Source organism: Pimephales promelas, chromosome 9 (assembly GCF_988280905.1).
Source record: "Pimephales promelas chromosome 9, fPimPro1.hap1.1, whole genome shotgun sequence".
In the NCBI taxonomy this organism is placed as follows: domain Eukaryota; kingdom Metazoa; phylum Chordata; class Actinopteri; order Cypriniformes; family Leuciscidae; genus Pimephales; species Pimephales promelas.
Window position 1 is genome coordinate 7,229,690 of NC_142777.1, and position 27,335 is coordinate 7,257,024.

General features: G+C 39.1%; 2 protein-coding genes and 1 pseudogene across 2 annotated transcripts in view; 2 read left to right on the forward strand and 1 right to left on the reverse strand.

The window, feature by feature from the left end:
* Positions 1-27,335, reverse strand: part of LOC120494844 (cadherin-like protein 26) — a 142,726-nt gene that overhangs the window by 98,114 nt on the left and 17,277 nt on the right. The window contains exons 2-3 of the mRNA XM_089134714.1: positions 15,357-15,410; positions 14,583-14,678 (exon numbers count right to left, since the gene is read on the reverse strand). Of these exons, the coding sequence (XP_088990840.1) occupies positions 14,583-14,678; positions 15,357-15,410 (150 nt within the window). The remainder of the gene's footprint in view (positions 1-14,582; positions 14,679-15,356; positions 15,411-27,335) is intronic.
* LOC148977489 (zinc finger MYM-type protein 1-like) lies at positions 4,986-6,807 on the forward strand (annotated as a pseudogene).
* On the forward strand, positions 15,940-20,439 carry LOC148977490 (uncharacterized). Its single transcript, XM_089135213.1, has 5 exons — positions 15,940-15,951; positions 17,362-17,541; positions 19,705-20,040; positions 20,084-20,180; positions 20,216-20,439. Exons 1-5 carry the CDS (start codon positions 15,940-15,942, stop codon positions 20,437-20,439), a joined length of 849 nt encoding a protein of 282 aa, XP_088991339.1.

Sequence of the window (27,335 nt, forward strand, 5' to 3'; positions counted from 1 at the left end):
CAGCATAGCAGGGTTATAATTGTATGGCTGTGGTCCGTCATACGAGTAAGTATGAACAATTTCCTCAGCGTCCGAAATGTACATTGATCCATTGTTTTCCTGTTGTTTGAATCGACCGCTCTCCCGCCTGTTACATCACAGCCACCAAATTATGAAAATACAAAAAAACTTCCAAACCTATCTAAGGGTAAAAATTTCATGGATGTTCAACAAATAAAAAAAACAGATATAAAACAATTGAGCAAATGGGTTGCTAAAAGCACTTACTATTAATGACATGATTACAGATAATAACCTAGATTACAGATAATAACCTAGATGTGCTGTGTTTGACAGAAACCTAGCTAAAACTAATCAATTAATTTATCCACCCCACCCCAGATAGCAACATTGTTTCGGCCCAGAACCGGCGCACATCTGACACTTGTAGAATACTAATCTGGCCCACATGCAGCGTGGAATGGTGGCCCTTGGGTGGACCACTAATGTTTGCCAGAACTGGGCCACAAGCAGGCCATAGTAATGTCACATATCAGCCAAGAGCAAAGAAATAAACCAGAACTGGACCTTATCGGAGCCACAAAATCTGTGCATATTCAATATGGAGTCATCTCAGCCTTAATAAGCCTGTTAACAAGCAGAATAACTGAAGACGAGAACATAAAAAGAGATGAGCAGAAACACAAGACCTACAAATGACTTCAGAAACAGCCTTAGATGAAATCCAATGAATATAAAAGAAAATATAAAATCTCTAAAGATCTCAGCAGAGGAGGATTAAACAACTCAACAATAATCGGCTTCACTTACTAACCAGACTGACTTTATTTCTGTCTGACGTCTACAAAAGGTTTTATTGAGAATTAACAGGAGTTTAACTATGTGTTTCATTTGAATTCACCATGACAGTGATTAGTTTTTTCATTAGTTGGGCTCTAAACTCTTATAATCTTTTTTGGCTGCTATTACAGTGTGTTTATCAAACACATTTATAGTAGCAAAGAAAGCTAAAGTGGAATGAGATCAGGTGAATATGGTTATTAGAAATCACAAACCCTGAGATCCAGCAATACAACAACAATCAGTTACAATCTTTTAACAAACATGAGCTCTAAAAACGAAACCTACGTTGACACACACAGATATCAACAATCAGCACACGAGTCTCAATAATGTCAAGTCAAGTCAAGTCACATTTATTTATATAGCGCTTTTTACAATACAGATTGTATCAAAGCAGCTTTACAGTGATAACATATGTGATAACACAGTGATAATACAACACAGATCAATAATATTGTTGAATATTAAATGTCCCCAACTAAGCAAGCCAAAAGCAAGGCAACAGTGGTAAGAAACCAAAACTCCATCAGGTGATTGGATGGAGAAAAAAACCTTGGGAGAACCCAGGCGAAGTCGGGGGCCAGTTCTCCTCTGGCTAACATTCATATTGTTTCAAAGCATGGTGACAATCAAAAATATTTATATAAACAGATCAATTCAAAACATAATCGAAAAGCTACTAAGTCACAACAAAAACAACAGCAAAAGATAAAAGCAACAATTTAGCTTTAAACAAAATAATAGGACAATTCAGCTGCATAATTTATTCATGTTGCAATGCATGCTGGAAGTTTTGTACTATGCTGATTCCAGCAAGGTACTTTTGATTGTCACCATTGTTGAGATTTATATGCTGATTGTTGGCGTCTGTGTGTCACCATGACACTATAGACTATTTTGTTGTGCTCATGGTTGTTAAAATTGGATTGTTGCGGTGCTGCTGGAATGCAAGGATTGAATCATAAATGTATTAATGGTTCAATTAAATTTTTAGATTTGCATTCATCCAAAATGCCATTAGTAAACCAGGTTATTTCATGATGATTAAGAATCCATCAACAGGTAATCATCACCACCTGATCTCATTTCACTTTAGCTTTCTTTGCTGCCTGAAATGTGTTTGACAAACACACAGTCATAGCAGCCATAAAAAGACAAATAATATATTAAGAGTTATGCTGCGTTTACACCGAATGCGAATAGCGCGTCAAATTCGTGCCTGACGTGTCTAGTTTGACGCTGGACCACTTTGTGTTAATTCATGTAAAAACAAAAGTTTGAAGCGAAATTTACGCACGCGATGCGCGTCAGAATCGAAATCCGTTGGCGGCCATTGTTTTTATGTCAACCGAGCATTCATCAAGAGCGTTTACCACTCTGTATTTACTCTGGAGAGCAGAACAGCGGCGTGGGTATCATCGTCGCCATATATTTGTGTCCACCGGACCCTTCGGAGGTGAACCGTTTGGCAAGTTTCACCATTTGCTCGCTCCAGGAGCTGCGCTGGATGAAGGCTGCTGTCAGCGGTACTTCCGCCTGTGACGTGTCCAGTTTGATGACCTGTTGTCCTGCATTGGAGCGAGGATCACCCTCGCCCTCATCCATCTAATCTAGCTGTCATTTATTTTTGTTTTGATGATAAATAGAGCCAGCCTTAGTTATTAACCTGTCCTGTGATTATTTTATCTCTCATGTCCAGACACGAACTTATGCATATGTATGTTGGTTGTCTTTACATCATAATACTATTTCATATGATCTAGATATGGAATGAATAACATTCAATACAAAATGAACATGTCTCGTATATTGAAATAAAGTTTTAAAGCACACATATCATGCAAAATCCACTTTTTTAGCCCTTAAATGTATTTTGTTGTATATTTGGAGTGTTTATAAGTACAGAAAAGATGAAATTATTCTCTTCAGGTGCTTTGTTTATATCTTTATATTCTGTTTTGGCCATATATTTTTCAACCGGTTCAGATTTTTCTGTTTTCTATGACGTTTTTTGAACTACAACGTCACCGTATTTGCAGCAGAACTGCCAAATAAGGACATTGACTACTGGTCCAAAACTTCGAGCAATCCGCCATTATTATTTCTCGCTCCGATTTTGTAGTCCGAGCTCAATGATGCAGAAGTTACGAGAGGGCAAGTCAAAATGTTCGGTTTTTGGATGTAGTGACCTGAAGCACTTCAAGGATTCCCACTTCAACAACCTCCGCCAGTAACATTATACAGAAGGGTTTGCCGATTGACTTTGTCTGAATGCGAGGTAAATTCCTTCTATCTTTGGAGACGACGAACAGAGCATTTTGATAAGCTGAAAATATCGTTAATAAAAATAAAATACTTTACTTTCTTAAAACACATGATGGTCATGGTTTAGCAGTACCTTTGTCTTTCTTTGTTTTTGTTTTGAAGTAACGTTACACGTCTGCAGTATTATTGTTCTTGAGTTTCATCAATTGTCATTTAGCTGCTTTTCTGATGCTTTTCTAAACGTATCATATTATCAATACAGATTGTGATACAATACAAGCATTGAAATTATGTTTTATATAGACCACAACGGTATGATTTATATGTAAAAATAAATGATTTAAAAGCATGATATATACCCTTTAAGAGATAAAATATTTGCTTTTTTTTGTGCATAATCTCACCATGCATTTAGTCATATTACAAAATAATTTATTGAAGCATCCAGACACTTCACCACGTGAGCAAGCAGCTAGGCTCCTGATTGGTTAACGCGGCGCGAATTGACGCCAAAGTTCAGATTTTTCATCTCGGGCGGCAGACGCGAATTCGCGTCAAACGCGTGAATGCACAAATAGCACTAACTAAATCATTCACGCGTAACGCGCCAGACGCTCAATTTGCGCCATTCACGCGAATGAGGCGTATTTGCGACTTCCGCTCCGCGCTCTACGCCTCATTCGCGCCGCAGGAATTTTTACGTGCATAACGTCTTTGCATTGACTTAACATTGAAATCATTCACGCCGGACTCGCTATTCGCGTCTGGTGTGAATGCATCATTAAGAGTCCAAATAATGGAAACACTAATCACTATGGTGAGTTAAAACTCTAACACGGCTCGACAACAGAACCAGAAGACAATACAATGCTGAATAAAGTCATATGCTGCGTCCCAATTCACTTACTTATACTACACCCTAAAAGTATGTACTCTTTTTGTGAAGAAAAAGTACATTGTTTTGAGTGTGTAGCAAAAGAATAGGCAAGTTTATTAACACTTTTAACTCGTGTTTGTAGTTCTAACCGAATCCTCGTCCACCTCGCAATGGTTTGTGGGCAATATCAGCCGTTAGAGTGTGCATCGATCTACACTTCGGATTCTGACCAGATATAAAAGACCATCCGGGTATCTTTGAAACATTAATTTCAACATACTACGATTTGGAACGTACTAATTCTATTTTCGAATACTATTTAGGACGGATAGTATGCGAATTGGGACAGCGCAATAGTTTTTGTTATTTTTGGACCAAAATGTATTTGCTTCAAAATGCTTCAAAAATTCTAACTAACCCACTGATGTCACATGGACTACTTTGATGATGTCTCTATTTTCTTTTCTGGACAAGGACAGTATACCGTACATACATTTTCAATGGAGCGACAAAAAACTCTCTGACTAAATATAAAATATCTTAAACTGTGTTCATAAGATGAACGGAGGTCTTACGGGCATGGGACGACATGAGGGCGAGTCATTAATGACATAGGCTTTACAGGCCCGGTTCTACGGGGGTGCTTGAGGGTGCCAAGCACCCTCAAACAAAGTTGAAAGCAACCTCAGATGAAATTTGTAATAGCACAGGTGTAAACTAAATTTTGATGACAATAGCAACACAGATGGATTTCACACTCGTATATAATGCACAAAATAAATCCATTAACACGATTTAAAAAAAAAAATTCATTATGCTTTTATAATGCATTTGATTTTGATTGGTTATGTCCTTTCGCGATCGTGATACGCATAGGTGAAGCTGTCTCTTTAATTGCCCACTTTGCTTGCGTGTGTGCGTCCCGCTCAGGAAATTTCCCGCTCTGACTTTCTGAGACGGGCATAAGTTAGCCTAAAATATTTATTGTCCAATTTGAACAATGGACATCCGAAATTGGCTCAAGAAAGCCCAAAGCTATACACCACAAGTCCAAGGCACAAGAACACCGCCTGCCGATGGCAGCAGCGAACCCCGCCCTTCATCTTCACTCTCACCGCATGACACCGCCGATGAATCCCAGCAAGTGCCGCCGTGGCGGATCGCGCTGATGCCGCCGGGTGATTTAGGTGACGAAGAGCCCTTACAGGTGATGTGCTCGTTATACCCCAGTCGATCTTTTAGTGGCCGTGGAAATTGTCGTTCATTTAGCAGCTCTTGGTTCTAAAATAGAGATTGGCTCGAATATTCTGTTGAACGCGATGCTGCATTCTGTTTTGCGTGTCGTAAATTTGGCTCAGCTGGGACAGATGATGCCTTCACCACCACAGGTTACAAAAATTGGCGCCATGCCCTCGTTCAAAACAAGGTACTAAAGAGACACAAGAGATAGTCAAAGAAATCGGAGATGAGTGGTACACATTAAAAGTGGATGGCACCAAAGATCCAACTGGATTTGAAAACATTTCAATTGTGCTGCGTTATGTGGACAAGATTAACTGTGTGAAAGAGAGGCTTGTTTCGATGGCAACAGCTCAGCACTTTGACGCCATGTCTCTAACCAAGTTGATCTTATCACAACTAAAAGACAAAGGATTGAGCACTGACAAAATTCTAAGCCAGTGTTATGATGGGGCAAGTGTCATGTCAGGAACACATGGTGGGGTACAGAAACTCAAGATGAAGATGAATTACAAGATGAATTACAGAGAGAAGTGCCATATGTGCATTGTTTTAACCATCAACTCCACCTGGTTATCGTGCATGCCATGTCTTCTGAAAGAGCACTGGCAAACTTCTTCGATCTATGCAGCTCTCTTTGTAAGTACTTCAGAAAACCTACAGTGGCCAGAGTGTACAATGGACAAAAGTTGAAGCGTTTGCTAGAACAGCGTTGGACTGGACACCTGGCAACAGTCACAGTCATCATTAAGTCCTTTAACAGCATTCTTTCCCTGCTACAGGAGATTGAAGACGACCAAACCAGCAGCACAGAAATTAGGGTTGAGGCCACAGGACTACTGAAGGCCATCACACAGCCTAGTTTCCACTTTATATCCTGTATGAAACATAAAGTGTTGAGTTTGCTGGACCCCCCCAACACTCTTCTTCAAGCACACACCACCAACCTGTTCACTGGTGTCAGTGTGGTACAGAGTGCCCTCAAGTGTGTGGAAGAGCTGAGATGTGACAATCAGTTTGACATGCTTTGGGAGGAATTTCACAAAAAGAGAGAAGAAGCAGAACTCACTGCAGTTCCTGGACAGAAACAACGAAGAGAAGAGAGCACACAATGGAAAGACTATGTGGTAGATACAACCAGGGTGCGATTTGCCGGGGGGGATGCGTGGGATTTCCCCCTTTCTGGTCAGTGTGTCCCTGCCTCTGCTTATTTATTTTTATCCCCGGTGGGGATAAATTTATCCCCCCCCTCAAAGTGATCAGTGCTACTAAACTAGTGGTGAAACGAATCAGAAAACTTATCACGGGTCCGTGGTTTGATTAAAGTCAATTTTATTTTTAAATGCGCTACTTTGGCTGACTCTCATATAGCTGTCGCTCTGCACGAGTCTGCAGACTTGCTCAATGTCCCGCCCACGGCGCTATCTGATTGGTTACACCTCACGCCTATCAACACTTGCGAGCCGGTTGTTGCATGTCTGCACTCCGCAATGGGCTGTGGAGCTGCTTGTAGAAAGGAAGGCAGCATTCAGAATAAACATCACAATCTGATTATCTGTTTCTATGATGACAAGCAGAGCTAGTGTCCCAGTCACTGAGAATGTCCGAAGTTATACACACAGTAGGTGTTTCTCAATGTCAAGGATACTTCCTTGGCAGGACGGGTCCTTCCAAGTCATTTCCTTCAGAGGCTAGGCAAGGGTCCTCTTTAGCGTTCGGAGAACATGTAAATGGAACAGGCTAGCAAGTGCACGTCATTGCGTCATTACATCAGTGAAAGGTCCGCTTCGGCGCTGCAAAAATCATTGTGCTGGTGTACTGCACTGTTTAAATACACTTGACAGTCCTTATTTTGTCTTGTCAGTCCTCATAGAAATAAATAAATAAAGGGATAATGTATAACCAGGCGGTTGTTATAGTGAATACAACCCCGCAAACTCTAAAGCAGAGGGGTCTTGATCAGCCGGTTGTATTCGCTGTAACAACCGCCTCGCTATACATTTTCCCACTTATAACATGGCTACCTACCAAATAAATCAATAATTTGACACAAAATATTGATTTAAAAAGGAGTTTATTCATTCAAAAACGATATTACCGGAGTTAACAGAACTACCTCCATATAGCAACATGATCTAGCTGTTAAAACACATGCAATTGTAAAATATGTGACCAACAAAAAAGGCTATGAAGTAAAAATTAAAAAGTTAATCACCAGTAAAAGGGAACAGCTTTAAATCCCCTCAGCAAATTTGAGCCGATATGTTAAATAGTTTAACAAACATTAAATAAATGGCTAAACTGAAATTATACTTGCTTACATTTGAAAGCATATTGCCGTTATCACTCCGACTCCGCTAACGGTCGACATTTTTTATTTTTTGAACAAGATAGCAAAGCTGCGCATAGGATTGTGGGTGATTTAAGAGCGCGAAGGCTACACATATGCATCCTTTCCTGTGTATGGGATATTTTCCGAACGAAGGACTCAGTCCTTGGTTGAAATTCTGAGGATCCTCGACATTGGAACAGTCCTTCGACGGACGTCGATGACGTAGCATCCTCGAAATTCCGGCTTCCGAGGATCCTTCCTTGACATTGAGAAACGCCTAGTGTTTCACTCACTCTTGAACGTCTGGCGCGAGTGATTTCAATGTTAAATCGATGTAAAGACGTGTTTGCGCGCGTCTAGAGGTTCTGCAGCGCGAATTAGGCACCTGTCTTTTCTATCATTTTGCTGTATCTCAGCATCGCGATGTAACATTAACATTATTACTTTCACTTAACAGCAGCAGTAAAACTGTTTCTATGATGGTTTAACTTTGCAATCAATCCGTGGTTCAGGAGAGGCTGATATAAATTTGCCTACCCTATTAATCTATTGATTTAATTATTGCATGTTTTTCGTTACATGATCACAGTTCAAATGTGTGGGAAGCTATTAGAGTAAAAATATTGCGTTAGGATACTTCATGTGTTAATACGATTTTTTTTCCTGCAAATGCAGTGATGAGGTTCATGTTCTCATGATTTATTTTGTATGAATATTTTTTTTTTTCAAAACATCCCCCCCTCTGTTTTTTTCACAAATCGCACCCTGGATACAACATTTGGTCAAACCAGAATGGAAGGAGAAAAGACAGAATGTAAAAGACTGTATTTTAGTATCCTGGATGCAGTTGTTGGTGAAATGTCCACCAGATTTTGTGAGCGAAATAGCAAGTTTATACAGGCCCTGAGTGCTCTACATCCAAAGAGTGCCTTTTTTATGGATTGAGACAAAGTAAAACCACTGTTGGACTTGACAGGGATGGAGTTTAAGGAAGCAGAGTTTTCTGTGGCACAGCAGTTTTTGCGAGATGAAATTGCCAAATCAGATGAAAACTGTACAACTGCTAGCATTTTGCAAAGATACAATGATGCTTTATCAGCTATGCCTACCGTGCTGCAAACACTGAAGCTTGGATTAACATTTGGAGCATCAACAGCTACATGTGAGAGTTCATTTTCAACACTTAAGATGTGTTCAGCGACCACCGTAGGAGTATGCTTCACAAAAGAAAAGCAAATCTTATTCAACTTGCAGTTGAGAGGGACCTCACATCTAAGTTCACTGGAGAATGGAAGGATAAACTACTGAGAAGATTCAACACTGTATCTAGGAGGCTGCAGCTGTTCTGAATGAGGGTAAGAACCCTTTTTGTATATGACATATATGACTAATGTTTATTGTTCTAACCTCTATGATTCTAAATGAATAATGTTATGTACATTTTAAATAATTAATTTTTAAATAATTGTAATACATTTAATATGCAACATGGGTAACACTTTATTTGAAGGGGTGTGCATAAGACTGAACTGACACTGTCATAAACATGACATAACACCTGTCATGAACATGAAGGAGTCTTTATGAATGTTTATGACTGTTGTCATTGAGTGTCATTCGGTAAATTATGACACTTTTAATGCAAAGTTGACATTGTTTAAAATGTCTTTGTTATGACTTGACATTAAACCAAGACAGAAATGTCTTTGTTATAACAACTTAACATTAACCAAGAAATCATAACTAGTCTAAGGTGTTCCACTTTACTTGAGGTAAGGGGAAATATTAATGACACTGTTGTTAAAGCATTTGACAGTGTAATAACCCTTAATGACATCTTTATAACTAGTACAATGTGTTCTACTTTACTCGAGGACAAGTAAAATATTCATGTCACATTTATAATGGTGTCATGACAACCAAAGTTAAAACCAACCATAGCATATGACAGGGTAATGTAATGTTAACACAAAGCTAAATAACTTCTTTAAGTTTGATAATTAGACCTGTTATGACATATTTGTGACAGGTTTACAGGTTATGATTTCTTGGTTAATGTCAAGTTGTAATAACAAAGACATTTTAAACAATGTCAACTTTGCATTAAACCTGTCATAATTTACCGAATGACACTTAATGACAACAGTCATAAACATTCATAAAGACTCCTTCATGTTCATGACAGGTGTTATGTCATGTTTATGACAGTGTCATTTCAGTCTTATGCACACCCCTTCAAACTTTTAATCTTTGTTTCTTCAGTTTAGGTGCTGTGTACCCAAATCATTGGTCCTGACTCCTGCTAACAGCCATAGGTTCTTCCACATAACTGATTCTTCTCGATTTTCCCATGAACTCTACACATTTTATGTCTCCTCGGTTTAAGTTTCCTTTCTTGACTTTCCTAAATTTTGTTTATTTAGGAACAAAGCATTTGACTCTCTTAATGAGTGAGTCATTGAATCTAAATTTAAATAATCTGTTTCATAACTTTCATTCAAAAGGACTGATTCATTGTTGTCAAAAAGTAAATGTCTAAAATGTGAGTACTTATATGAACTTCTTTATTAAACTGCAGAATAAAATCAGTTTCAATACTTCACACATTTGCATTACTGCTGATATTTGGGGGAAAAGCACTCTGTGTGTAACATTTCTTAACTATATCATATGATATATTATGTAAAAGGACAAAAACTCTAACAAGGCATCCCCCTATTAAAGCTATTAATAATTTTGGCCATATAGCTGCATTTAACCCGTGCAGTAAAACAATCTAAATGCATGTGCCATGGTTTGAACGGGTAACATCACAGTGTAACTTATGCGTGGCATGTTTTTGTTTGTTTTCTGCAAAGTGAGGGAGATAGGCTACTCGATCATGTCAGATCGCATATCGTTTAACATAACAGCAATTACAATATTGTCGTAGAGAATAGGTATCACTCAGCCCTTTGAGGTACTATTTTCAGAATGATGACGACTGGGAGCCATGTTTAAGCATTTGGTTCTAAAACCAGGCCTGAGGCTGTGGCGTTTCTCAATATGCTTGAGAAACTTCTTGTAAAATTCCTTGAAAATGTATTGTCTGTACTTGTGTTCTTGTGGACTTGTGAACTGTCTTGTGTACTCTCCCAATTCAAAGTTCACATCTAACCAAGTTCAGTTTAAATCCCCAGATGTGTTCTTGATCTGCCCCGTTTACCGAGGATGCATCAAGAAGTGACTTGTGTGGACTTGAGACAGCCAGGTATCCCAGAATGCATCTCGCACCAACCAGCAAGCGTCAATAGCAGAGGAGAATACCCGCGTAATTAAAAAAAAAACTATTTTATTGTGTCATGAAATGTAATTTTAAGAGTGTTTCAGGCGAGAGTGAAAGTGAAGTTTCATAACTTTATATAGAGTATTTAGGCTATTTAACTTAACTTTGTTGCCTATTAGAGAGCTTACTTATGTTTGAATTGTTTGCCTTATTTATTTCACATTGTATCTTCTATACCTTTTAGGCTAGTTATTATTGATCATTAAAACTTACATTTAACAAAAAGAGACAGGGTTGTGTAATTTTATTTTATATACTTATATATTTTAACATTTTCTTCACTCTATGCACAATAAAATAAAACGACACAACCCTGTTTGTTAAATGTCAATAAAAATCAATAATGTTTCATATTTTTAAAATGATCATGTTCATTTTGTTATAAATATATGCAGTGAAGATATTAGGCTAATATTTAAGATATAGCTAATAATATGGCTAATATGTTTAAGTTTTTTTAATGAAATGAGGCAGAGTGGTGTTTTATAACATATTTAGTTTTATTGTTGACAAAAAGGGCCAGAGTTGTAGCATATTTAATTTTATTGTTGCCTAAAATATACATAAAGAGATAACTGGAGTAGACGCGATCAAGAACCCTCTGTTCCATTTGCAGAAGAACCGGACTTGTGTTCTCTCGTCCTCGGGAGTTCATTCTCCTGAGTCGAACTTGGCAAGTCCGAACTTCCAAGGACGCAAGTCCGAAGTATGCGTACTTGGTATTGAGGAACGGACATAATTTTCATTTTTTGGGTAAACTAAACCTGTAATGTAACAAGTTAACAACATAGGGCCCTATTTTAATGATCTGAAACGCAAGTGTCAAAGCGCAAAGCGCAAGTAACTTTGTGGGCGGGTCCCGGCACTGCTGCTATTTTCCCGGTGGGATAAATGCCTCTTGCGCCTGCCGCAAACCTAAAAGAGGTTGGTCTGAAGTAGCTTCATTATTCATAGGTGTGGTTTGGGCGTAACGTGAAATAAACCAATCAGAGCGCCATCCAACATACCCTTTAAGAACAGGTGTGCATGTTGCATGACGGATTGTTATTATAACGGTGGGTTTACCATGTGCGCACCAGGAGCGTTCACAGCCGATGAGACCGACGCTCTTGTCAGGGCAGGGAAAGACAGAGAAGTGACGTTGTATGGGGATGGGAGAAACCCTCGCACATCAGCGTCGGTTAAACATTATATACGTATGTTTCTTGCCACTATTGGGCAAACAGGTCTGATCCTTCAGTACTACAATTAGCCTTAAAAAATGGGTAATAAGGTTTTTTTCATCTTCATGTAAAGCACAATGATTTCCCTCATGTTTTAATATTTTTTTATTTTTGTTATAATGTATGATTTGCAAAATTAAAAACTACTGCATCTGTGTTGATGAGAGAATCAGTGTATGCGCGTTGTGTATACCCACTACATTATGGCCAAGCATGCGCGCTTAAAATAGCATTATGAACAACGCGTAATGCGCCACTGACTTTAGACCAGGTTTTTTCTGGTCAGTGGCTCAATTGTTTTCTTGAAGTGTAAAATAGCACCTGGGAATGTTTACGCCAAAACACGCCTCCTTTTTGCGCCGATCCGCCCAGGGAGTGCAAGTTAATTTCCTAGTTTACTGACGTGCGTCTGTGGAGGGAAAATCCAGCTTTGCGTGCGTGCAAAATAGGAATGAGACATGCGTTTGTGTATAAAGTCATTTGCGCCGGGTGCAAGATAGAGCCCATAGAGGGTAAATGACAAATCAAGTTTGAATTTGTGCTGGCTACCGCTTTGTGCTGGCTTTGTGCTAGCTGTATACAGGCCACCAGGGCACCATACAGACTTTATCAAAGAATTTGCTGACTTTCTATCAGAGTTAGAACTGACCGCAGATAAAGTCCTATTTGTTGGTTATTTTAATATACATGTATATAGCGAAAAAGATCCATTGGGATTGGCATTTAAAGATATTCTTTACTCTTTTGGAGTTATACAACACGTGTCAGGACCTACTCACTGTTGTAATCATACTCTAGATCTAATATTGTCACATGGAATCAATCTTGATGCCGTTGAAATTATGCAGCAGAGTGATGACATCTCAGATCATTATGTAGTCTCATGTAAACTTAAAGGAGAACTCAGGCGAATAATGAACCTTTGGTTTAATAAAACATCGGCACCTAGTCAATCGTTCTCTGAGTTTTGTTTTCATGATAATCGAATGTAAAGAGTTTTTATCTCTAAAAACTGTTTAGCGTATAATGCTAGTAATGGGGGCATTGAGTAAGTAAAAAGAAATCGCTAGTTTATAACACTAACAACACGGCTCAAAATAGCTCCACACTAACGCAGTAACATAATGAGGCTCCATACATGCAAAACGAAGCATTGAGAACTTTGTAAGTGTACAGACCGTTTAATAAGAAGATACTTTATGGAGACAGTTCACTTCGCGTATACAGACAGGAGCCATCTTAGGAAATAGTCTTGATAAGTCGATCCCCGAACGCTGTTCATACAGTTCAGAAGTTTGGTGAACTTCATAGAGTTCAGATCACTCAGCACGACGTTTGTGGTTTGACTTATCGAGATTATTTTTTAAGATGGCTCCTGTCTGTATACGCGAAGTGAACTGTCTCCATAAAGTATCTTCTTATTAAACGGTCTGTACACTTACAAAGTTCTCAATGCTTCGTTTTGTATGTATGGAGCCTCATTATCTTACTGTGTTAGTGTGGGGCTATTTTGAGCCTTGTTAGTGGTATAAACTAGCGATTTCTTTTTACTTAGTCAATGCCCCCATTACTAGCATTATACGCTAAACAGTTTTTAGAGATAAAACTCTTTACATTCGATTATCATGAAAACAAATCTCAGAGAACGGTTCACTATGTACCGATGTTTTATTAGACCAAAGGTTTATTATTGTTCGCCGGAGTTCTCCTTTAATTTAGCCAAGGTTGCAAAGCCGACTTTGTGTTACAAATATGTTAGACCTATCACTTCTGCGACTAAAGATTGCTTTGTTAATAATCTTGATTCAGTTTATTAATAATTGTAGATTATTTCATCATTCCAGATACTGTATAGAAATTGACCATAGAGTGCAAAATATCTGGTGAAAATGGATGATTAAGCTAATAATGCTAATTATGCTAATCATACAAATTGCTCAACATATGCAAATTAGCATCTGGCAGTTTCTGTATACTGGAGACGCATACTTAACATTTCTGCAATAAAACTTTGGTGTACTCAACATTTCCAGGTTCACCTACTTGGCCAGACTTTTTCATGATATTGGGTATTTACGTTTTTTTTTTTGCCATTTATTTTGTAATTATTGCCTTTATCTCATGATTTCACTAATTTAGAACCTACTTTATTTGTGATGAATGAACCACTTGATGAATTATCAACAGGATGAACCAGATTATTTCCGAGGAACTGTACTTTTGCCATTTTTTCCGCTTACAGGGGTTGGCAAGTGTTATCATGTCAAAACATTATGCATAGAATGTAAAAAAAAAAAGAGAATTTGCCCACCCAAATACCAATACCAATACGTAAAAAATTTGTCTTACCCAGACCCTCCAACATGCATGGTAGCACAGAAAAGAAAACTTCTATCATCAAGAGATTTCATGAGGTCTTTACGTTTTCAGGAACAGACTGAACTCACCACACTGGAATCAGTGACTGTGTAAAGTTACCTGTGTAACCTCAATGGGATACGGTCCAGGCCTGTTCTCCTCAAGATCAATGGTGGACATAATCCATCTTCTCTTTGAACGAATAAGAACAGCTTCCTTTGAGATAGAAAGAGATATATTGAGTGATGATCAGTTTCTTTTCTGATTATGCACAGTAAAGCTTAATAAGTCTAATCTACTCAAATTAATTGAGGAAACGCATTCCCCGAATTTTAATTTAGTAATAGTGCCTAACAAAACTTGTTTCAATCTTCCCATTGAATTAACTTAAATATTTAAGAACAGATAACATAAAAAGCAAGTAGACTTAACAAAAATTGTATGCTACATAGTAATAACAATAATAACAAAATAATAATAATAATAAGGAAATTAAAAATACATTTAAAAACATGTCAGTAAAATTCCATTATTTTGATGGTTGAAAATATGTGTTTGTTTTTTACAGTGCAATTACTTTAAACTATAAAGCATTAAGCTCAACAGATCCTGAGTGACCTTGTATAACTCATTGGACCCAATATGGGAAGACATTATGGATTAAGTCTGATGATTTTGTCTGATTTTCTAAATCTCCAGTTTGAATGTGTCTTTCAAAAATACATATTTCTATCTCTATGTTTCTGTATATGTCTCTGTATTTATGTTACAGGATGTAATACATATGTATTCTATGAACAAAGTCTTGTTTTATGATCTGGTGACAGGTGGGAATTTGTTGTTTTAAGGGACATGTTCTATCAAGACAGTGAGCTGCTGAGACAGATTACCTACCCGCTTTTCACGATTGCTGGTATAATTTTTGCTGGAAGCGGTCACTTCAACAAGCTGATGAATAGACAAAAAACAGGATAATGCTAAGTGAAAAACATACAATCAATAGTGATAGACCATCCCTCTCAACACCTGAGGTTTTATTGGTGTGTAAATATTTGTACATAATACACTATTAACATCCTACGGAAGCCCTAAACCGCAATCTAAAAAAAAAGTAAAAAAAAAAAAATCTAGCATTTCGAGATTAAAGTTGAAATTTTTCGACTTTAATCTTGAAACATTTCGACTTTAATCAACAAAAAAAAATCAAAAAAAAAAAAAAAAATCTAGCATTTCGAGATTAAAGTCAAAACGTTTCGAGAATAAAGTCGAAATTACAAACGCACCTGGCTTCATTGACGTGTAAACACACTACAGCCCTGCGGCCTGCGCCAGCAGCCAGTGTATCAGTTGAACTGGGGGGTCGAAAACTTGCAACATCCATCAAGTATGCTTATAGCCTCCTATACTATAACTATTTTAGAAAACCTTTACACATTTGTGTAAGTTTGATGGCGTTGCACAAGGTGTAGCCTACACGATGGCGTTGCGGGTAAAATGTATTGCACTATGCTGCAATCGTGTGGGAACTTAGCTACCTTACGGTAACGTTAAACATCACTAAACAAGAGATATAATTGAAACATGAAGCAGATAGGCCTACTGGAGTTTTCAAACTGCAGATAAAAAAAAAAGCCTTGCGATCAAGCAAAAACTTGCGCCTCAACAGAAAGTATCCCAAACCCTGCTTGCCACCCCGTGATTATTTTTATTTATTAAAACCAAATCTAGATTTAAACTAAAAGAGTGACCTAACTGATTTGGATTATTCTTATTCAAAATGAGATGATCACGTGTGCGTTATGTAGCTCTCATGTAGTGTAACTTCAATAGTTGAAGCCTCAGGTCGTTCTCAAACACAACACCAAAAACGCTCTTGTTGAAGTAATGATTTATGATGTTCCAGTAAATCGCTTAAATGGAAAAAAAAAAAAAAAAATCACCCAGCTAAGTTGAATAAAGAGCAGAAACCTTTTGAAACATGAGGAAAATGAACACATTATGTGATAATATATGGTTTGTGTGTGTTTTTCAGACCATCTTGGGGCATTTCCATATTTATATCAAAAATGCAGAGAAATAATTGTATAAAATTCATGATGACTTAATGCACAAAAATTTGCAGTAGCCTACATACACCAATCATAACATTTTCATTTGGACAATAAGTAATATATAATTGAATACAAATAATTTGTTATTGTTCAGCAGATAATTTGATTTACTAGCAAGAGATAAGAAAAAAAAAAAAAACCTGTCAAGACAAGTCAAGTATTATACTAGTATTATAGCATTTCTGTCTGTTTCACATGCAACAGGTCAAAAAATGTTGAATACCTCTATTTTCCCCACTAACCTTTAAAATTATTTTTTATCTATCCTATTTGAATACAACTCTTTTGTACTCTACTTTGCAGACCCACGATGGAGGAAATAGACTTTTGGGGAAAAAAATTAAAAAAAAACTAAAAAGCGCAAAAAAGAAGATGCGTTTAATAAAGAGTAGTGACCCTTACACGTTTTGTCTATCAAGATAATCTTTAAAAGTTAATCCAAAATTTACATTTTGAAGCCTATATAAAGATTTTAAAAAACACAATCAGACACAATAAAGTTTAAAAAAAAACACTTTGTTCACCACAGACCTTATTTCAGTCAATTTAACAAAAACCCATTAAAAAATCCCATAGGCTTTAGAGCGAGGGAACCGGTAGGGCTAAAATGCTAACTCACTTCGGCGGTTCGGCCGACAGAGTGACGTCGTAACTTCGGCACTCTATTTGAGATGTAGTTCAGTTATGGCAGCAGAAAAAGATGCCACCGAAGCCATTCGGTCCGTTGTGGCACCCCTCCCCCTCCCTCAGTAGCAGTATGATTTTCTTGTGTCCCTTTGCTTTTACAGATTGACAGAGAAGTAATCCTGGTTATGGAAGCTTCAGAACTTGCAAAGTACCTTCCCTTATATGGTGACAGGATTGCCCTGATACATTTTTGCAGGCAGCAGTCACCATCTGTGAAGCGGAAGCAAGAGAAATTAAGAGATAAAATGAAGCTTAGAAGGGAGGAAAATAAAGATAAGGAGGTGCCACAAACCTCAAACAAAAAAGCAAGCAGCAAAGCCAAACCATGCATGCGAAATATTGTGTCATGAATATGAAGGAGAGAACCCAGATGCAGATGAAATGCAGACACTGAACGTTTATTATTACTTAAACAGAAAACAAAAACCCACGATGGGGCAAAACAAGACAGGATAACATACACTAGACTAAGACGGTTAACTCACAGCTAAGACAAGATAAATGCTTCTTACAAAACGAGACGCTCAACTGGTGACTTACAGCTTGACTCTCACAAAGATTGACAAGGTAAAGGCGGGCATACACTGTGCGATTTTCGTCCGACTTTGAGACGAATTCTGACTTGTGCGACTCTTTTTCGTGTCGGACCGATTTTCAGCTTTGTCGTGTGTCGTGCAGTGTTCGTGCAGTGTACAGGGAGAAACGAGAGGCGATTAACCTCTCACGATCGACAATCGGATGGTCGGATGAATTTCTGGCATGTCAGAAATTTTGGTTGCTCCTCGTGACTATATCGCACAGTTGAAGCAAATTACGAACCGATTGCCCTAAACTCAGTGTTTTTTCCCTCACTGCGCCTGCGCGAAAACAGAAGTTTAACCATTTCATCTGCAGCAAAAATAAAATTAAAATAAAAACGAAAAGAGGGAGATCTTTAAGTTCTGTAGTTCAAATTAGCAACAAATTTCTGTTGCTTACCTCCAGTTCGTGTTGCAAAATGGATAATATTACCCACGTCTTCCAAGCCACCTGCGATGTAACGCCCCTTTTTATTGATGACAAATTATGGCAATGTTCGGACAGACTGTTAATAGTTATTTTATATGCCTATAATTCATTGTAATCGACCTAAATATTTTAGACAATTTTTAATGAGGAGTAAGATTATGTAATATTTTATTATCCTCGCAGCATGTTGGTTATGTGCTGTGAAAATATTGCGTGGCAAATTAATTATAATAGCGTATCAATTTAATAATAAAATTAGCCTATAGGCCTCCCCTAATAATGATAATACAATAATATACTAATAATAATTAAATGCATAAATTGAAAATTCTAAATTATCTTGATATTGATAGCAGATGCTTCTTTTAACAATATCTCTGGATACATACACGTAAATGAGGCTCAATCCAGGGGGTTATCGCAGATATTACACGTATAGTGTGAGCAGTGAAGTCGCAGCTCGACGATCGGACCGTACAGTGTGAGCACATAAATCCTGAACTTTGCCTTTGCATCACATGCGATTTACTTGTTGAGTGTGAGTAAGTACCTTGCTGACATCGCGCTGACATCGCGCAGTGTATGCCCGCCTTAAGATAGACAATGTACCGACACAGGACAGCAAACACAAGAGGATTAAATAGGGAGAAACTAATGAGGGAAACAGGTGACACTAACAGGGCAATCATGACTAAACAAGGATAACAAGGGGGCGGGGTTACGAGACGAGACAACACAAGCACATGGCCCAAACAACAGACCATGCACTTGTACAGAAAACATGGTTCTGCCATGATCCTGCCACAAGACTAGGAAAAATCAGCGACATGATGGCAGAATCATGACATATTGAAATTGGATGACTTCACAAAGAAAAAAACGGGATGAAACAGGTTAGAGCAATTAAGGTGGGGGGACTAGAAAACTAAAGATAAATGTTCAGGCAGGATATGATGAGATTCTAAAAGAAGGAAAGTTATTATTCTTTCACAATGGAGTTTCCACCAATGGTCAAGAGTCTGATTTTGAATTCGAAGTTTGGGACTTCAAGCAAAATCTTCTCCCCAAGGATCTCTCCATCGGAACAATTTACAATACTGTCAAACTCCCAATGTTGCGTTTCTATATAGCGACTCATCCAAAAATTAACCTGACTGAAGAGTCTAGTGAATCTAGTGATGAACCTGACCATGCTAGTGATATCTCAGATTCAGATTCGACAAAAGGTGATGACATGGATACTCACAACTATGAGCAACTAGAGAATGAGCCTCAAGACATCTTTCCTGATGTGTTCTTGGTTTCTGATGAAGAGACAAGCATACATTCCTCACAAGACCATCTTGCAAGCATTGATTACATTTGGTCTACAACACCATATTGATGGAGATTCTCTTAGTGACACAGTGATCCATGAGCCTTTTGACTCACCACAGAGTGCTCCTAATGCTTTGCCAAACAGAAATGTAACCATACACTATTCAAATAGCTTCAGTGACCTGATGGAGGCATTTTCTGACCACAAGATTGTCAACAAGTCCGTGACAGTGAGACGTATACTTCCTAACAACTCAGAGGAAGCAGGCAGTGGTCCAGGTGTCCTTCGCGATGTGTACAGTAGCTTCTGGTCTGATTTCTATGAACACTGCATTGTCGGGACATCTTTAAAAGTGCCTTTCCTCAGGCATGACTTCAGCTCTGACAAATGGAAGGCTATGGGGCGTATCCTTCTTAAAGGGTTTAAAGATTGCAAATACCTTCCTATAAAGCTTGCTTGAGGAAATGATGTTTGGGGCTGTATATACAGACCTAAAGGGAGCATTCCTTAATTTTGTGAGCTGCCAGGAAGGAGATGTTCTCAATCAAGCACTCAATGACTTTTCCTCTGTTGACATGGATGATCTTCTGGACTGTTGAAGTTACCAGCACAAATGTCAGAAAATCAAGCAGAGGTTGCCAACCACCTGAAAAGGTACATCAGGGAAATTGACGAAGAAAAACTCTGCAAATTTCTGAGAATCTGTACTGGTTCCAATTTAGTGGTTTCTGAGGCAATTCATGTACAGTTTACAGTCCAGACAGACTTTACCAGAAGGCCGATTGGACATACCTGTGGCATGGTCCTAGAACTCTCTGACTCATATTTCGAGATTCAAGTCGAAAAATTTTGACTTGAATCTCGAAATGCTAGATTTTTTGTTTTGTTTTAGGTTGCGGTTCAGGGCTTCTTTAGACTTAACTTTCTATGTCCAAAAAAAATAATAAAAATTAAGTGTTTGTCTGATTCAAATGAGATAACTTTTTTCTGTTTTCTTTTAATACTGTGTCACGTTGTCTAGCTTGTTTTAAGACTGAGAATCAGGACCAACACGAGAAACAACAATACATAAACAACCTCATGCCAAATGCCTTACTCACATAGGTGGCATTGTAAAAAATGCTCACACCCATTATTTAACATTTGTTCAATTTATTCATACATGGTTCAAATGTGGCTGTTGTCATCAAAAAGCATTAGCAATTTCTTGTACATAATGTGATGTACATATGCACTGAGGTCACTTGCAGCTTGTTCCGTTTTTAAATTCACTTTGACTGAACTGGATTTAATTCATTTAAATTTGAGCTTTATCAAAACCCTAACAAATCAACTGAACTGATGGCCAATTACACGCTGAAAAGTTTAAGAAGTGGCATCCACATAAAAATGCATGTCATTCTCGAAATTGCAATTGACGTATAGTGATAATATCCATAGCATGTGACAAAAATATGTCATGTCAAAATACACGCAATGGAACTGCAGACTCATTACTAGGAAAAAATATTTGTATCAATATATTTTCGAAATTTCATTCAAACGAATTGTAAAAGTAATGACTTGTAAATAATTTTAAATGTTTCATGTATACATTGCTATTCTGGGGGGGTTATGGAGTGACAATGAACTGCGTGCGACTGCTCCTCCCAGTCTGCGTATCAGTTTTGTATGGAGGAGATTCAAGCTGTGCTGCTTTTGTGTGCGATTGGTTTACTAACGAGGTAATTAAGAAAATGGCAGAAAACAGACGAGCACCCAAAGCGTATTGAGAAAGCTCATAATGCTAGATATAAAAGTAGACGTTTGTTATTTAGTTTAGATAATCGAGACTTCTTCCGATACTTACAACTAAGAGAATACTATAATAAAGAAATTAAGGACAGAAATGAACCTAATGCTGTTTTAGAGATTATGTGTGGAGCATACCAACAGAAAACACACAAAATTACCTCAAAGCTGTACACTAGCTTAATGTCCTGTCAGAAAAACACAACCCTGTATGTCAAAGAAAAGTGGGAAAGAGAAGCAGCTGTCAGGATCTCAAATGAGGAATGGTACAAAATCTGTGAGTTGTCACAGACATCCACAAATTCACAAAAATGGAGAGAATTCAATTGGAAAAATTTCATACGATTCTTTATCACGCCATCTATTAAAAGTAAACAATTGGCTACCCAGCAAGTGTGTTGGAGGCAATGTGGTTCTGTGGATGCTAATCACACACATGTTTTCTGGGACTGTCTTGAAATAAAACCTTTCTGGACTTCTGTCCATCTCACTCTTTGCAAAGTACTGAAGTATTCTGTACCATTAACTTTTATAACAATGTATCTGGGCCTTTTGACCAATGTAAAGAAAGATGATCGATATTTGGTTAAGATATTATTGTCGGCAGGGAGGAAAGCGATAACAAAAAGCTGGCTCAAACCTGAGCCACCCAGCCATACTCAGTGGATGGACATTGTGCAGGATATATTTACCATGGAAAGACTGACTTTTATCCTTAGACTGAAAGAAGCAGAATTTAAAGAAAAATGGCACAAATGGATAGCATATAAAATAGCATTAGAAACTGTGTAATCTGAAGGTTTTATTTTTATTTGTCTTTTTTCCTATCATAACATCTGGTTGCTGTCTTTTGTTTTATTGTTCATTTTTATTTTATTTTTATTTTTTGCCTTTTGTAACCATACTCGAAACTGTGATAACCATGCTTTGTGTTGACTTTAAAAAAATAAAAATAAGAGTGAAAAGAAAAAAAAAAGTAGACGTTTGTTATCAGCGGACAATGACGGTGAGATGGATGGGATGAACGCGCACCATCGGGCAGAAAGAACAAGTGGTAAGAACCAGCATGTTCAGCACACAAGTCCCACCCCAAAAGTTCCCGAACTTTGAAAAATAACTACCTCGCCAGCAGTGACTTTCTGGGGGGCAAATTTTTACCCAGAACTTCATTTAGACCCTTGTTCCTGCAGTGTAAACACACCGAGAACCACCCCAAAGTTCCGAGATATATCCAGCTGCAGACCCGCAGCACCACCAGTTTCAGAACCCCAGCGCCAGAACCGGAAGTTAGGGAGGGGCGGAATGATTATTATTGCATTATAGTTATTTTTGCAAGAATGTAAGGACAAAATGGGCCTGAGAGTGAGTTCCTCATTTGATACATTGTAAGTTAAATATATACAAGGCCTAGGGTTGAATTGGTCATGTTGTATACATTTTTATTGTTTAGTTTAAAACAATGCCGAATTTTCTCTCTCTTTTTTAGATTTTGACATTGTTATTTTACACGAAAAAAAATGCGTGCTGCACATGTTCTTGTGAAATAAAGTATATTTTATAAAAAAAATACCCATACGTTTTTTTTTTAAATGTTATTTTTATTAAACAATCATAATCATATTACAAATACATATCTTCAATATCAAAACTATTTAAGATTTTTGTAAACACAATAAATAAATAGAACATAAAATATCACAGAGGTGTAATCAGTTATCGAATTGTGTATAAATTTGAAAACCTCCAATGGTTGTCTTTTTTATATCTTTCAAAGCTTTTTTATACAAAGTTAACTTCATAAAAAACAAAAATCAAAGGTCTTACCTTCCTAAATCTACACGTATGTATGAACTGCTTAGCTAAAATAATTAAACTGTTATACATTAAAATGCCCATTGTCACGGGAGACGGAAGAAGAAGGATGACGGCGAACAGAGTAGAAGAATACTTTCTTTAAAGCTGCAGTAGGGAGTTTTGAGAAAACGTTGACTTAAGGCCCGTACACACTGGGACGAATTTAAGCGCGCGTTATTCGTCAGCGTTTTTCAACGCGTTTTTTGTGTTCACACCCAAGCGTTTTTCACTGACGATGAGCTGAGTGAACATGCAAATTCATTCCTTGACATTAGATGGCGCTTAATCTAAAACAGAAATAATAATAGAATACTATACTACACTGAAAAAAAAAAACCTGTTGGATTAACATAAAAAAAACATGTACATCGGTTGCACATAATAAAGTTAGGTTTGTGTAACATGATTTATTTATTTTAAAGCTACATCATTTATATTTGTTAAATAAACATGATTTATATATGTTAAAGATACGTAATCTATGTTTGTTAAATAAACATGATTTATATATGTTAAAGATACATCATTTGTTTGTTAAATAAACATGATTTATACATGTTTTGTTAAATAAACATGATTTATATTTGTTAAAGATACATAATTTGTGCTTGTTAAACATGAATTTAGAATTTATAAATGTTTTTCCATTGCTATTTGCTGTGGTTTCAATAAAACTAACCTGATTAGTACATTTAAGTAAATTAACAACATTACTGTAGTTTAAAAAGAAATAGGATAAGCAAACACATTTTTTGAATCAAATAGCTTTATTCTTTTTTATGTTATGATGAAATTATCACAGCAAGTGCAGAAGCTTTCTCTGTGTGATAAAAATAGTTGAAATTCAATGAACAATGACAGCATATCAGTTTTACTCAAATAATTCTAAGTAAAAGACAAGACAGTCAAACATGTTGTGGAAAAGGTGAACAGTAATGACCATTCAGACACATTACAACACAACAGAAACAGTTATGAGTTTCAATTAGTCCAAAGCTTCTCTTGACATTTTTGTTTTCGGTTTTAAAAACATAAGACCGGTCAAATTGCTGAATTACTTTTTAACAGTACAACAAATTTTCTACAGTAAGTGCTGCTTAATTAGCAAGCCTTCTCTGTGCGTTAAAAAATTGCTTAAATTCCATGAAAAAATGTCAATGATCAATGACCGCATACCAGTTCCCTTTCGAAGGGAACTCAACAATACGTCGAATGACGCAATGGGGAACGCCTCAGGCGTGACAGGTGTCTGAAATCAAATATCAACTCACAGTAATCAGGTTGACCGGCGACAGCCCGTGCATCATCAGCTTGAATGATGAGCGCGTCAATCTGGATGTATAAGAAGGGCGCCTTGAAACCGTGACAACATCTTTTCGTCTTCAGGGACTGTTTGTCTGTTTGATAGTATCAACGATTAAGCGCGCAGAGACGTGGAGAAACACTTTGCGCGAGTGTGCCGACTTGTGTCCAGATATTTGACACTGGAGGATTCACACGATCTGTGCGTGTTCTGCCTGAGAGAAGAGCATTCGCGGGAAGCTCTCGAGGGAGTTTTTTGCGCGAACTGAGAGTTTTCCTTTCAGAACTCTCTGCTCTCATCTGACCCACTTCTCGAGGGAAGTGGGCGCGGCATCTGAACCCCGCGGTTCCGGTTCCCGCTCGGGCTGAGGCTCAGTGGTGGTTGAGCTCGTGGAGCTTTCAGACGGAGCTGGCAGATTATCGGGAGAGGGGCGTTAACCTCGCGGATGATCTACCAGCTGACGAGGGTAAGTTACAGATTAATGTTGAACATCTAAGAAGAGAGAAAATGAGCACTCTCTCTCTTTGGTGAATCTGTAACTGTTCTCTTCGGGCAGGGCAGGAGTTGGCTGTAATGTATATATATATATATATATATATATATATATAGAAAAGGATGTCAGTTTGGTTGAGACCGAACCATTTCAGCCCTCCTGCCCAGTGTACGCTGAGCTAGTTGACATTATGGGGCGCGCCACAGACAGATTGCAGTTGCAGTGGAGGCGCGTCTGGGAGGAACCCGCTCATGGTATTTTGGATGGCTGGTTCCTCCCCACCCATAAGCCACCAGCCCGGATGAGCCTTCCATTCCTTTCTGATCTCCACGCTGGGATTGAGAGGGTATGGAAGAATCCGTTCTCCTCACGTCTCTATCTGCATCAGCGGGCTAGTTTCGCTGCTGTGGAGGGAGCCGTGGAGCACGGATATGTGTCGATGCCGCCAGTGGACGAGACGTTGGCTAACTATCTCGTCTCTGGTTGGTCCTCTTCACTAAGAGCTCTGACCCTGTCATCCAAGCTGCTCAAGACATCTTCATGCTTGAATGACAGAGCGTACACGGCAGCAGGTCAGGCAGGTGCGGTTCTGCACGCCCTTGTGGTCCTCAGGCCTACCAGACTGATCTGCTGCGGGACTCCGGGCCACCAAGCAATCTGCTGTTCCGTCAGTGCTATGGTGGCCACGGAGAGACATCTGTGGGAGCTCCCACATACTGTGGTTGCCGGGTTACAGGCCTCACTAGGCCTTCCTGGTTATGAGCTCCCACTGATTGTGGTCGCCAGGTTACAGGCCTCACCAGGCCTTCCTGGTTATGAGCTCCCACATGCTGTGGTCGCTGGGTTACAGGCTTCACCAGGCCTTCCTGGTTATGAGCTCCCACATACTGTGGTCGCCAGGTTAAAGGCCTCACCAGGCCTTCCTGGTTATGAGCTCCCACACATTGTGGTCGCCAGGTTACAGGCCTCACCAGGCCTTCCTGGTTATGAGCTCCCACGTACTGTGGTCGCCAGGTTACAGGCCTCACCAGGCCTTCCTGGTTATGAGCTCCCACATGCTGTGGTCGCTGGGTTACAGGCTTCACCAGGCCTTCCTGGTTATGAGCTCCCATATACTGTGGTCGCCAGGTTACAAGCCTCACCAGGCCTTCCTGGTTATGAGCTCCCACATACTGTGGTCGCCAGGTTACAGGCCTCAATAGGCCTTCCTGGTTATGAGCTCCCACACATTGTGGTCGCTACGTTACAGGCCTCAAAGGGGCCTTCCTGGTTATAGTTCCCACATACTGTGGTTGCCGGGTTACAGGCCTCACCAGGCCTTCCTGGTTATGAGCTCCCACTTATTGTGGTCGCCAGGTTACAGGCCTCACCAGGCCTTCCTGGTTATGAGCTCCCACTTATTGTGGTCGCCAGGTTACAGGCCTCACCAGGCCTTCCTTGTTGTGAGCTCCCACATGCTGTGGTCGCTGGGTTACAGGCTTCACCAGGCCTTCCTGGTTATGAGCTCCCACATACTGTGGTCACCAGGATACGAGCTCTCACATACTGTGGTCGCCAGGTTACAGGCCTCACCAGGCCTTCCTGGTTATGAGCTCCCACTTATTGTGGTCGCCAGGTTACAGGCCTCACCAGGCCTTCCTGGTTATGAGCTCCCACACATTGTGGTCGCCAGGTTACAGGCCTCACCAGGCCTTCCTGGTTATGAGCTCCCACATACTGTGGTCGCCAGGTTACAGGCCTCACCAGGCCTTCCTGGTTATGAGCTCCCACACATTGTGGTCACCAGGTTACAGGCTTCACCAGGCCTTCCTGGTTATGAGTTCCCACATACTGTGGTAGTCAGTTTACAGGCCTCACCCAGCCTTCCTGAATGTGGGCTCCCACATGCTGCGGTAGCCAGAATACAGCCTCACCACCTTTCCTGAGCACTTTGCTCCCACTCTGTGGTCACCAGGCTTCAGGCTTCATTGGCCTTCCTGGTTATGAGTTGTCACATATCAGGTTGCAGGCTTCACCAGGCCTTCCTGAATGTGAAACCCCCACTTTTCGTGGTCGCTAAGTTGTAGTGGTGAGTCTTCACATTTCAGGCTGCAGGCCTCAGCGGCCTTCCTGAATGTGAGCTCCCCATGCATAGGGACTATCGGGTGTTAGGCCTTGTCAGGCCTTCCTGATTATGGGTTCCCACTTGTTGTGGCTGCCAGGTTACAGGCCTCAAGTTCGGCCTTCCTGAATTCAGAGTGAAGTACACAAACCCATACTTCACCTATTATTGTGGTAAGTCACCCGACGAGATGTCTTGTGCACTTTT

Bases quoted from the DNA above. Each gene is read 5' to 3' on its own strand.
- LOC148977490 (XM_089135213.1), top strand. The intron at 20,041-20,083 runs GCTTGAGGAAAT...ACAGACCTAAAG, and splicing joins AATACCTTCCTATAAAGCTT to GGAGCATTCCTTAATTTTGT. The intron at 20,181-20,215 runs GTTGAAGTTACC...CAGAAAATCAAG, and splicing joins CATGGATGATCTTCTGGACT to CAGAGGTTGCCAACCACCTG.